Source organism: Echinops telfairi, unplaced genomic scaffold (genome assembly GCF_000313985.2).
Source record: "Echinops telfairi isolate 266 unplaced genomic scaffold, ASM31398v2 ScPeMD7_2;HRSCAF=8, whole genome shotgun sequence".
NCBI lineage: Eukaryota > Metazoa > Chordata > Mammalia > Afrosoricida > Tenrecidae > Echinops > Echinops telfairi.
The window spans coordinates 67,681,683-67,692,579 of record NW_022103898.1 but is presented as its reverse complement, the minus strand read 5'-3'; the positions used below and the strand labels follow the sequence as shown (position 1 = coordinate 67,692,579).

General features: G+C 46.8%; 1 protein-coding gene across 1 annotated transcript in view; it reads left to right on the top strand.

Moving 5' to 3' along the window:
* Nucleotides 1-7,746, top strand: part of MSRB3 (methionine sulfoxide reductase B3) — a 138,671-nt gene extending 130,925 nt beyond the window's left edge. The window contains exon 6 of the mRNA XM_004700801.2: nt 4,657-7,746. Coding sequence (XP_004700858.1) covers nt 4,657-4,848 — 192 coding nt within the window. The 3' untranslated portion in view covers nt 4,849-7,746. The remainder of the gene's footprint in view (nt 1-4,656) is intronic.
* Nucleotides 7,747-10,897: the final 3,151 nt, after the last annotated feature.

The window sequence follows — 10,897 nt, the reverse complement described above, 5'->3', positions numbered from 1 at the left end:
ACCTCAGTAGGCTTTCCTTCAGAGAGAGGGCCCTGCAGAGATGCCGGCAAGAGGATGGGCGAGCGCGCGTGGTGGCACAGCTACACAGCAGCAGCTCCCTCTGGTGTGAAATGACCATCCCTCCTCTGTGATCCAGGCTTGCTGGGAACAGGCCTCAAGGATAAGGTGACCAGACGTCCCGCTTTTGGCGTTTTAAAAAAGTCCCGATTTTTGGAAAGAATGCATAACAAGGTAGGGAATGGTCTATTTGGTCCTATAGACCAAATTTTTAATCAAGAACACCCCCCCCCCCATCAATGATGTCCCACTTTAAATCTGGTCACCTTACTCAAGGAGCCATCGCGAGCTCCTCAGGAGCTCACTTCCTGCGAGGATTTCACGAGCCCAGTCCCAGCCGAAATATCTGTGTGCAATGAAGTTTGCTACCTTTATCTATCTATAATATTATTTCTTAACTTTTTCATTTTACCTGGAATAGGACATTCTTACAATCGTTGTTTTTCTTTATGTTGAACCAGAAAGCCTAATTACAAGTTAACAAATGAAACAAATGGACCCAAAATGAATTCGGTTTAACACATTAGATTGCTCTATTTAGGATTTTTAAACCAAAATAATTTGGGAAATGAGACCATTTACCTCACACACACATGTATACATATATATGTGCATACAGACATACGTATATATGAGTATGTTGTTAGGTGCATTGGTGTTGGTCCTGACCCATAGTGACCCTATGTACAACAGAACGGAACACGGCCGAGTTCTGTGCCAGCCTCACGGCATAGTTATAGGGTAAACGTTTGCAGACCATATTAGTTTCCAGTCCAACAGTTGATACACTTTATGTTTTGTGGCTTTAGTTGCAATTCCTTCAATGCACCAGCACTTTCCCCACTTCTTCTGTGGCCTCCTTGTTTCAGTTCATCCCCTTTTCCTCCTCTTTCCTGCCTTTGAGCTTTGGTTCTGGGCAAATGTTTGTGTTTCAGTCGCATGTGCTTGATACATTCTTCCCTGGTCTCTGGTTGAAAGTTGGTCCCTGGGAATGGGTCTGTCCCAGCCTTGAAGGATGTATAAAGGCCGTAGACTCTGGGCTTCCCCAAGTCTCTGCTGGACCAGTAAGGGCTGGTCTTTCTGATACATGTAACTTATTCTTAAATGGCTTCATTTATTTTATAATTATGCTTTATCTTTGGAGAATTGTCAATCGGAGTGGTTTCCAAACATGCTCAAGATGAGTAATAATGACAGTGTTAATGTATGTTTGCCTAGCTAGCTGAATTCATTTTTGTTTGTTTGTTTGTTTTAAATACTCATCTGAGGCTCTAATGTGAAAACCTCACCTCTCAGATGCCAAGTGATCAAAGGGCCAAGGCTGTGCGTGAGATCAGTGAGGCGCACACACAGTTTACCCTTGAGCGCGAGCTCCTGTTGGTGCCTACACACTGACCTGGCTGGCAGAAATGGGTGTGACCTGTGTCCCCTTGGGTAAGCATATGCATTTTGACCGGTGCATCCTAGCTGATGATGCCTGAAAACTTGGCCTTACTTGTTTGTATAAAGCAGTGGTTCTCAATCTTCCTAATGCCGCGACCCTTTAATACAGTTCCTCATGTTGTGGTGACCCCCCAACCATATAATTTTTTTTCGTTGCTACTTCATAACTGTCATTTTGCTACTGTTATGAGCTGGGTGACCCCTGTGAAAGGGTCATTTGACCCCCAAAGGGGTCGCAACCCACAGGTTGAGAACCGCTGACATAAGGGCAGAGCCATCTGAGCTCGTCAGCCTTCATATTACTTAAACCTGCGTAAACTGGTAAAACCATGCAAGTTTGCAATAGATCAAATCAGTTCAGGGTTCATTTTTGGTTCTTAAGAAGCTGACACAGTTGGCAGTAAAAAAAGGATGTACTTTTAACATGGAAGTGTTATTTGTGCTATTTAATAATAACTAGATGTGTTTTAAATTTTCAGTTGGGAAACTGAGTTTCTGCTTCTGCCCCTCTCAGCGAGTACCCTTCCTCTCTCACTGTCGCCATTTGGTTTCTTAGCTTCATGATCAGTTCATCAAGTCCTAGTTTATGTTCCCATAATGCATGCTTTATGTGAGAAATGTCACCCATGAGCTTACGTCAAAAAGTATTGAAACTTTATGAAACAAACATATCAAAATGTGAAACTCGTTTTTCTCAGCCTGACCTCCAGGTGGTACATTTCTGGCCGTGGTGTTTCCATCGCTGTGGCCCATCCCCCACAGAATCCTGTGCACTTGGATCCACACCACTCAGATGGCAGTGTAGACACCCTCCAAGGGTTCAAATCGTGTTTCTGCCAATGTTCTTGAGTTTGGGGAACAGAAAGATGTCTGAAGGGGCAGGACCAGGACTGGAGGGTGGATGGGGTAAGGTTTTCCCACAAAATTATCACAGGACTGCCTTTGCTACCTTGAAAGAATGACCCAGTGCATTACTGTGATAAGGAGGAAAATCCTTAATGCTGCTTTATTGACTTTGTCTCTTTGCCTGGCGGTTCTCAATTTTTTGTAAAACTTCTTTCTAATAAGTCACCAGGATCACCTTGTGTCCTTCAAGAAAATCTATCAAGTCGACCCTTGAGAATTTCAGAAAATGGTCATCATAACCTTCTGTGGTGACCTCTCTGCCTTGAACTTGATCTAGCAGATCCCCTGGGAAGCCACTCTTTTGGTTGGTCCTTGTTCTCTTGATCATATGGGTAAATCCAAGACTCATTCAATAAAATCATCTTCAGCAGCGTCCGTCTTGCTGACCACACTGAGCGAAAGGCCGCTCTTTAGGCTAGCCCATCTTTGTGCGTCTTTCGTGGCAGCCATGAACAGAAAGCTGGTTGAGGCCAAGAGGCTTTCTCAGACGTTGAAAATATCAAAGCCTGTGAAATCCCAGCCTCAGAACTATTGGTCATTCTGTGGTCTTCTTCCACCAGTGTCTGGACTTCAGCCACAGTTTCGCCATTCACTGAGGGTGACAATTCTCTCTTTGCTGGCCCTTTTTGGATATCTTCCTGACCTTCATTACAAGGCTTGACACATCTAGAAACTGTTGTTTATTATGTAAATTTGTTGCAAAACTTGTCAACTTGATGAGAAAAAAACCTCAATGATTTGAGAGGATGTCCATTTGAGTTTGGTTAAGAAATTGCTATTAGCTTTGACCTCAGAATCCCCTTTTTTCCCCGTGGACACCCTAATGAGATGAAGGCACGTGCATTACTGAGAGAACTGAAGTCTGCAGTCATCCGCTGATCGCATGGGTTTGGAATAAACCCATGCATGTAGGAAGTGAAACCGCAGTAGTTACATTTTTTCACTAGCGCTCATACAATGTCTCGGGTCTCAGATCTGGACTCTTCCGTGGGCATGGAATGCCGTCTTCCTATATCTATACCTGCACTTCCTTCTGGTCCTTGTTCCAAAGTAAGGCCTCTCCTGGCCACCTGTCTAAAAGGTCAACCACCAATCCTATACAGTCTCCCTTTTGTATTCTTGCTTTTGCCTATAGCATGCTTTGCAGTTTGGTGTTTATTGGTAGCATACTGTACAGTTTGCCTGTTTTCTGGCATACTGCCCGTATCTCTTTCACTAGATGGTAAGCGCTGGAAGGCCAGAGAGTGCCTGAATCACAGGAGTCTAGCACAGTCCCCGAGTTCTGTAGCAGAACATACAGAAATATTTGCTAAACGAGCGAATGGAAGCAGGCAGTGGTTGCTGTGTTGGTTATGAATGAATGTGCTTTCACGCAGCCTTTCTGAATGCCCTGCACGGCGATTCCATTCCATTCACCGGCCCCTGCTGAGAGGGTAGGAGTGTGACAGGGGCCATCATCTCGTCTCCAGGGGCCATTCCAAGCACCGGAGCAGTCAGTACGGGGCTGTAGTCAGTGAGCCAGCATTGCTGGAGAACATTTCTCGGGGTGGGATGTCTCTTAAAGACCATCACCCCCACCCCGCTTTCTACCATATTTGAACTCTGGGCCCGTTTTCCGCCCTCGACAGAGTTGGTAGCATGGCGTTTAGCTGAACACTTTATTCCTCTCCACAAGTTATAGTTCATCTAGGCGAAGAAGCAAGCCTGGCTCTCCACCTACTGGAAGCCCGAATGCAGGGTTGGGTGGGACGTTTCCATTTGCTGCATCCGCCCTGGTGACCTTGACCTAACGCTATCGAGCCTTCCCATTGCCCTGCTGGACTCCAAGAGCATATCCGGAGCTTGTCCGACGTTAGGTTTCGCTGCTGCCCTGGTGAAAGCAAACACCACCTCGGCCATGGCCCGTTCGCAGTAGCTTTCACAGTGGACTTCTGCGTATCTGAAACCCACCCATCCACAGCCGGAAGTAACGCGGGGGCGAGGTGGTGGGGGTGGTAGGGGGTGGATTTTATTTTCTGCCATGTTTCTTACGAGGGGGGATCAAGGGTCAACTCAATTCGTAAAATGACTGCAGTCATTTTTCAACTAGCTGCGAGACTTCGCAGGTCAAGAAATCCAGTGGCTGCTAAATGATTTCTGATAGGCACGATTCCGGTTTCTTCCTCCCAGCGTGCCGCTCACCCGCCCGGAGCCCCGCTGGCAGCCAGCTCGGGCGTGCTGGGCCCTCACCTGTGCGCTCTTCTCTTTCAGTGCGGCGCTCACCTGGGCCACATCTTTGACGATGGACCTCGCCCCACCGGCAAAAGATACTGCATCAACTCGGCTGCCCTGGCCTTCGCTGCCGCCGCCTCCTCCTCCTCCTCCTCCTCCTCCTCCGCCGAGAGCAGCCGCGGGCCCGAGGGCGCCTGCGGGCTCAGCGGCCCGGACAAAGCCCAGCTGTAGGGCGGTGGAGGGGCGCAACAAAGCGTTCTTAAATGCACAGCTCCCTCAAAGAGAAACCCAAGATGGCCTATCCTACTAGATGTATGTTTTCAAAACAGATCAAGGCAGAGTTCTGCTGTTGGTATTTTTCCTCCTTGGCTTATCAGACAGAGGTGGCCTATCAAAATGCTGCCACCGTATTTTGCTATTGACTAGAACTGAACTGTTTTTAGCTGTCGGGTATGGAGACGGCTTTGAGAAAGCCCCACCCAGGCCGGGGAAGGCCCATTTGGCCGTTCTTCACGCCCCACAGCTGATTCTGGGTTTGGGCTGCTTTTTCCTAGAGAAGCAGGGACCCGTCTCCACCGAGCCACTCCTACGGAGTCAAGGGCACGCAGACCTGCCCTGCACATGTTCAGGCCTTTACACAGGATGGAGCGAGGGCTTGTGAGGCTCCCCAACCTTGTGGAAAGTTTTAGCTAAGGTGGTTTATTCTCACTAAAAGGGTGTGAAGGTCTAAAATCTTTCCTTATGTTAAATTGTTGCCAGACCTGAGAGGGCACCCTGAATGTTGTGGCAGAGAAGTAAACATTACCTCACAGTTAGGCCTTTATTTTATTTTATTTTCCAGCGAAAACCCTAGATCGTAAGACAACTGTAAAATGCTGAGCCCCCTCTTGTCCAGAGTCCACAAAGAAGCACGCCTGCCGCGGCTCTTTCATCAGCCTTCCCCTCTGCACCCAAGGCCTGCCGCAGCGGAAGTGCGCTTTGGCGGGTGCCACGTTGCACAAGAGAACTTTAGAGACCAGACACTTCCTCAAGGAAGCAGGAAATGATAGAGAGCAGGGAAGACCAACGAGGAAGTCCTGGGTACTGAAATGCCAGCTTTAGGCCGAAAATCTGAAGAGAGAGTGCAAACAACCCACAGAGCCCCAATGGGGTAGCCACCTTAAGCTCAGAGCTTTGGGTGCCCCTTTGAAAGATGTTGGGGATTAAAATAGAAAGAACCCAGAGCGCAAGTCTCACCCTTGACATTAATTTGCTTTATGACCAGGGGCAAGCCATTGACCTTCTCTGTGCCTATCTCTCCATGTATAAAATGGGAGACTCAAAATATTTGTAAAATGTATGGGCACTCTCAGGGCCATAAATGTATGGTGTTACTTTTGCACTTCAGATCAGTAGTGTAACATTCAACTGCTCTGGTTCTCACTGGCTCCGAGGAAGAAGCAGAGAGGACGTTGTCTTAGCTGATTGGTGTGGAAACAGTTGGGCCAGAAGCCAGAAACTTTTCTTTGCAGTTGTATGACTGGCTTTCCTCGGTCGGAGATGCTGCCCTCAGTTGCTGACACCGGTGAGTCCAGTAGAGTGGATGCCGGCTGGTGTGTGTGATCCGCGAGGTTCTTGCAGGTGTTGCTTTGCGCTGAGCTAAAGTGATGTGGCTGCAGCCACGTGTGGAGGTCTGCTTTGTAAAGGATAGATTGAGTCCGTGGCCTTGAATGCGAATTCTGAAATGTAGTTCGGTTTTGTTTTTAAGAGCTGTTTTTGGTTAGCCTTTGAAAACTCGTGAAAAGCTGACACCCTTCTTGGTGAACACAAATCGACAGAAATAAGAAAGTGCCCAGCCAATTTTGAAGGGAACAAGAAAACGAGAGAAACTAAAAAGGCACGTTGCAACAAATCAAAATGTCAATGTGACCATGCCCACATTCTGCCACGACTCTACAACGCCTTTCCGTCAGGCCCCGGCCCTGGCTTCCTGATGGCTCTTCACTGTCACCTGCACTCCACCTTTCTAATTGCCACTCCTCTTTGGCTGTCAGACCCAGGGGCACTAGGGTGTCAAATTGAGCAGCCAGCCCACTGAGGCCTCAGGGTCAGCCTAGAAAACCCTTTTCCCCTCTTCCCCCTTGCCAAGGGGCATGGAGGGAGCCCCGAATTTCACAGAAACTCCAGGGTCCTCCCGGGGGCAAGCAAAGAGTCAGGTCTCACAGAGAGCTTTGCTGCCTCTCCTGGGCTCCGTGCAGAACCGCCCCCACTGCTCTGGCTGTGTGCCGTGGCCTCCCTGGGGTCTGCTCGATTAAGGGGGATCAATGAGGGCCTTCTACCTTCTCTCCTCACAGATTGCGCCATTGTCATTATCCCTTCATGTCTAAAGTGGGACTTCACAGTCCCCTCAAAGCACTGTTTTTCCAAGTCCTTGTTCCAAGGAAAGCCAGTCCTCCTTCCCTTCAACTGTGAGAAAATGCAATATCCACCGAGGGGGGGGGGAGTGCGTGGGAATCGAGGAGTGTATGCATGTGGTTTAATTCCAGATTGCTTTTGGGTTTTAAGTGGTATCAAATTTCACTCTCTTTCTGTCTTAGGTTAAAGAAATATATTGCTAAAACGTCAGTGAGCAATAATGCCAGCTGTTGAGCACTAAATTTATTTGTGCAGGATATAGAGTGCAATGAACTGAGTCAATATGGTGAGGTGTATGTGATCTGCGGCAGTCACGCCATCTCACAGGAAGGCACGATGGATTCCTTTCTGTGCCGTGAGAAGACGTGGGGTTCTGTGGAGTGAACGTTTACGCACAGTCATGCACAAGAAGGGACGCCGCTGTACATACTGTCTTAGCATTTCTCTCTGTGTAAACCGTTCACTTCTGAGATACCTTTAACTCTTGAAATACAGTTGATGTAGTTACTGAAAGCCTCTATATCGATTATAAAATGCCTTGCTTTAGATGGGGTGAAAGGGATTATCATTTGTTTTGAAAGTCACACATTGGTTTGGCCTTAGATACCTTTATAATGATTTTTCTCCAAACAGTTCAAAACTTTTGAAAACTGACATGAAATTTTCAGTACCAAAGCCCTTTTCCTATATCTATTGTATACAGAAATGATGCAATAAAGTTTCTTTATGAAAATATGTTCTCCTCGGATTCCTTTGACATGGCTCATGGTTCACGCAAATCCACGCATTGCCTGCTTGCATTGGGCACCGACGGCCCTGTCGGCTCCTTCCCCTGCTGGCAGAGATGCGGCAGTCTGGAAGTAGGGTGAGACAACGCTCACTCAGTGGTCCCTGGGGATGGAGAAAAGAGAACCGTTTATAGAATTCTTGATCTTTACCACAGTCGAATGGGCAGCTTGTGTTTGTTTTTGTTTAAAGTCGGATTGGGGGGAATTCCTTCATGATAACGACCTAGATATCAAGGCAGGAACGGTACCATGTGGATCCCTGTTGTTAAGTGGCTGTGAACTGTTTCCAGCCCGTAGCGCCTGTGCACAGAAGAACGAAGCCTCGCTGGGCCCGCACCATCCTCACAGCGGCTCCTGTGCTTGAGCCCGTGGTTGTGGCGTCTGTGTGGGTCCCCCTTGTTGAAGGGCTCCCTTTTTCCATACCCCGTCACTTTACCAAGCATGATGTGCTTCTCAGAGACTGGCCACTCCCGACAACATGGCCAAAGTACTTGAGCTGAAATCTCATCATTTTTGCCTCCAGGGAGCACTCTGGCTGACTGTCTTAGAAGACAGATTTGTTTGTCGTTTTTGGCAGGCCATGGTACTTTCAGTGTTCTTTACCAACACCATAAATCAAATGTATTGGTGGATCTCTAAACTTCTATTAAAGAATTTAAAGGGAAAAATATTGTTAACAATTGGTCTCTAATAAAATATGGCAGGAGTCCCTCGTTACTCCTAGGTGATTTAATGTAAAAGTCACCTCAGTATAATATTAATTGATGTATAGGTGTTTAATTTTTTAAACGTTTTCTTTTTAAAATAGTTTATTGGCATATAATTCACATTTCAAAAAACTCATATCTTATAATTCACATATCAATTTAATTGTCCAATCATATTAAGAAGAGTTGTGCAATCACTACCACAGTTAATTTCACATTGTCTTCATGTACTCGCTATTAGCTCCTTATTCTCCCTAACCTCCCCTGCCATGCCCCTAGGTAATTATTGATCCAGTTAGTCTCTATACTTGTTTATAAGCAGAGTTTTTCAGCACATTTTTAATGCAGCTTTTCTGGTAAAATTAGGTGCCTCGGCTGATATTCGGGTTGGCTTACACTCAAGTATATACCATCTACATGCAGTCGGCATCATTGCGTCTGTTTTGTGAGATGGAGGAGGACTTTGTGGATTGGCGTTGGACATGTGGGTTAATGGGTGAATGTTGGACTTGTGGGCTTGGGCAGCACTGGGTTGGGCTGTTTTCTTGATGCGCACTTAACCTTTATGTAAAACTCTCTCTTAAACTTGAGTTCTGTGGATTTGTTTCTCTAAAGTACCCAGACTAACACACTGACAGAGAGGGGTTTGTTTTTGTTTTGAAAGTCACAGGTTGGTTTTGGCCTCGGATACCTTTGTAATAATTTTTGGCTGTCTGATGGCAAGGCTGTTTGCATCCCCCGACTGTAGTCAAAGAGTTAATCCTAGCGGAGACCCAGCAAACAGATTCTGGACTTCCACTGCCATCTCCGGCCTTCTGCAAACTGCTCACTTCGCTATTTTTGATTCTCCTCAAAGTGTCCACACCCCCGCCCCCCCCACCCCGAAACCATTACTCTCAACAAGCACACACTCACCCATCTTATCACAGCAAAAGAATCGGACATTGTCCGGAACAAGCAGTGAGGTAATTAGTACTGAGTAATCTGAGTACCGAGCTCAGCACTGTACTGATGGGGTAAAACTGTGGAAGGATACTCTGATAAAAAATGTCAGTAACTAGAGAGCAAGAAAAAGGAGGCTGTGTGTATTGGAAAGGAATCCCTGAGTCGTACAGAAGCTGAAGGTGCCCAGTGGGTAACCAAAGCCGGGGGTTCAAGGCCAGCCAAAAAACCGATTGAACAACTGTGGGGCACCGCTCTCTTTGGCACACTGGGGGTTACCTTGAGTTGGAGGGTAACTGATACTGGAATAGCCCAAGGGAAAGTCACAAGTCATGAATGTCAAAATATGGTCGTCTAAAACGACTGCCAAGACCTCTGGTTCCCACTGTTGGACTCTTCTTAATGGTAGTAAGTATTGTCATTTCTGTTGTCATTAGGCGCCATCAACTCCGTCCCGACTGATGGCAACACTGTACCATAGAATGAAACACTGCCCTGTCCTGCATTGTCTTCACACTTGTTTTAGCCCATTGTTGCAGCTGCTGTTTCAGTCCATCTCATCGACGGTCATCCTCTTATTCGTTGACTTTCTGCTTTACCAAACATGATGTCTTTTTCCAGGCACTGACGTCTCCTCATAGCATGGTCAAAGGCTGGAAGAGCGAGTCTCGCCATTCTTACTTCTAAGGATCATTCTGGTTATAGTTCTTCCAAGAGAGATTTGTTTGTTCTTCGGGCAGTCAGTCCACAGTATTTTCAACTTCCTTGGCCAACACTACAATTCCAAAGCGTCACTCCTTCTCATGTTTTCAGTAACCTCTGTAAACCAGGCACTCGGGCCATCCATTACACATAATGAGCAACAAGTATTTTTCCCAGTTTATGGATGATGGCACTAAAGCCCAGAATAGCTGAAACAAGTTGCACAGCAACCCCATTGTTTGGCCAAGTATGGCCGTACTCCAATGGAAATCCCAAGTTCATAGAACTTTAAACACGGTGCTCTCTCCTGCCCACGACACTGCCTCCAATGACTGTTTGGGTAGTGTTTAGTTGCAGAAAGCTTTGACACTGGAGGAAAATGGGTGTATATCTTCCCTGCTTATGTAAAAATAATTGTAGCTTGCCTTTCCACAGTCTATTCTGCAGTGCAACCACTAACTCATCACGTCCCCCTGGAGCTTTTACAATTCGGCGGTAGTTTCTTTCTCCTCCTCCTCCCCTGCCTATTCCTTTAGTGACTCACTTTAGTATGCTGCTCATGATTCCTAGGTACCACCGAAGAGGCACCGTACACCCAATTCTGCATGTGTGCTGGAGAAAAGGGAGGCTAGAGGAAATGCCAAGATGTATTTAACCAAACTAATCGGTTTGGGGCATAGTTGGTCTAGTTCATTTTTCCTCAGCGAGAAAGACGTAGTGCCCAAGGCGGAGAGGGCATGGTGGCCT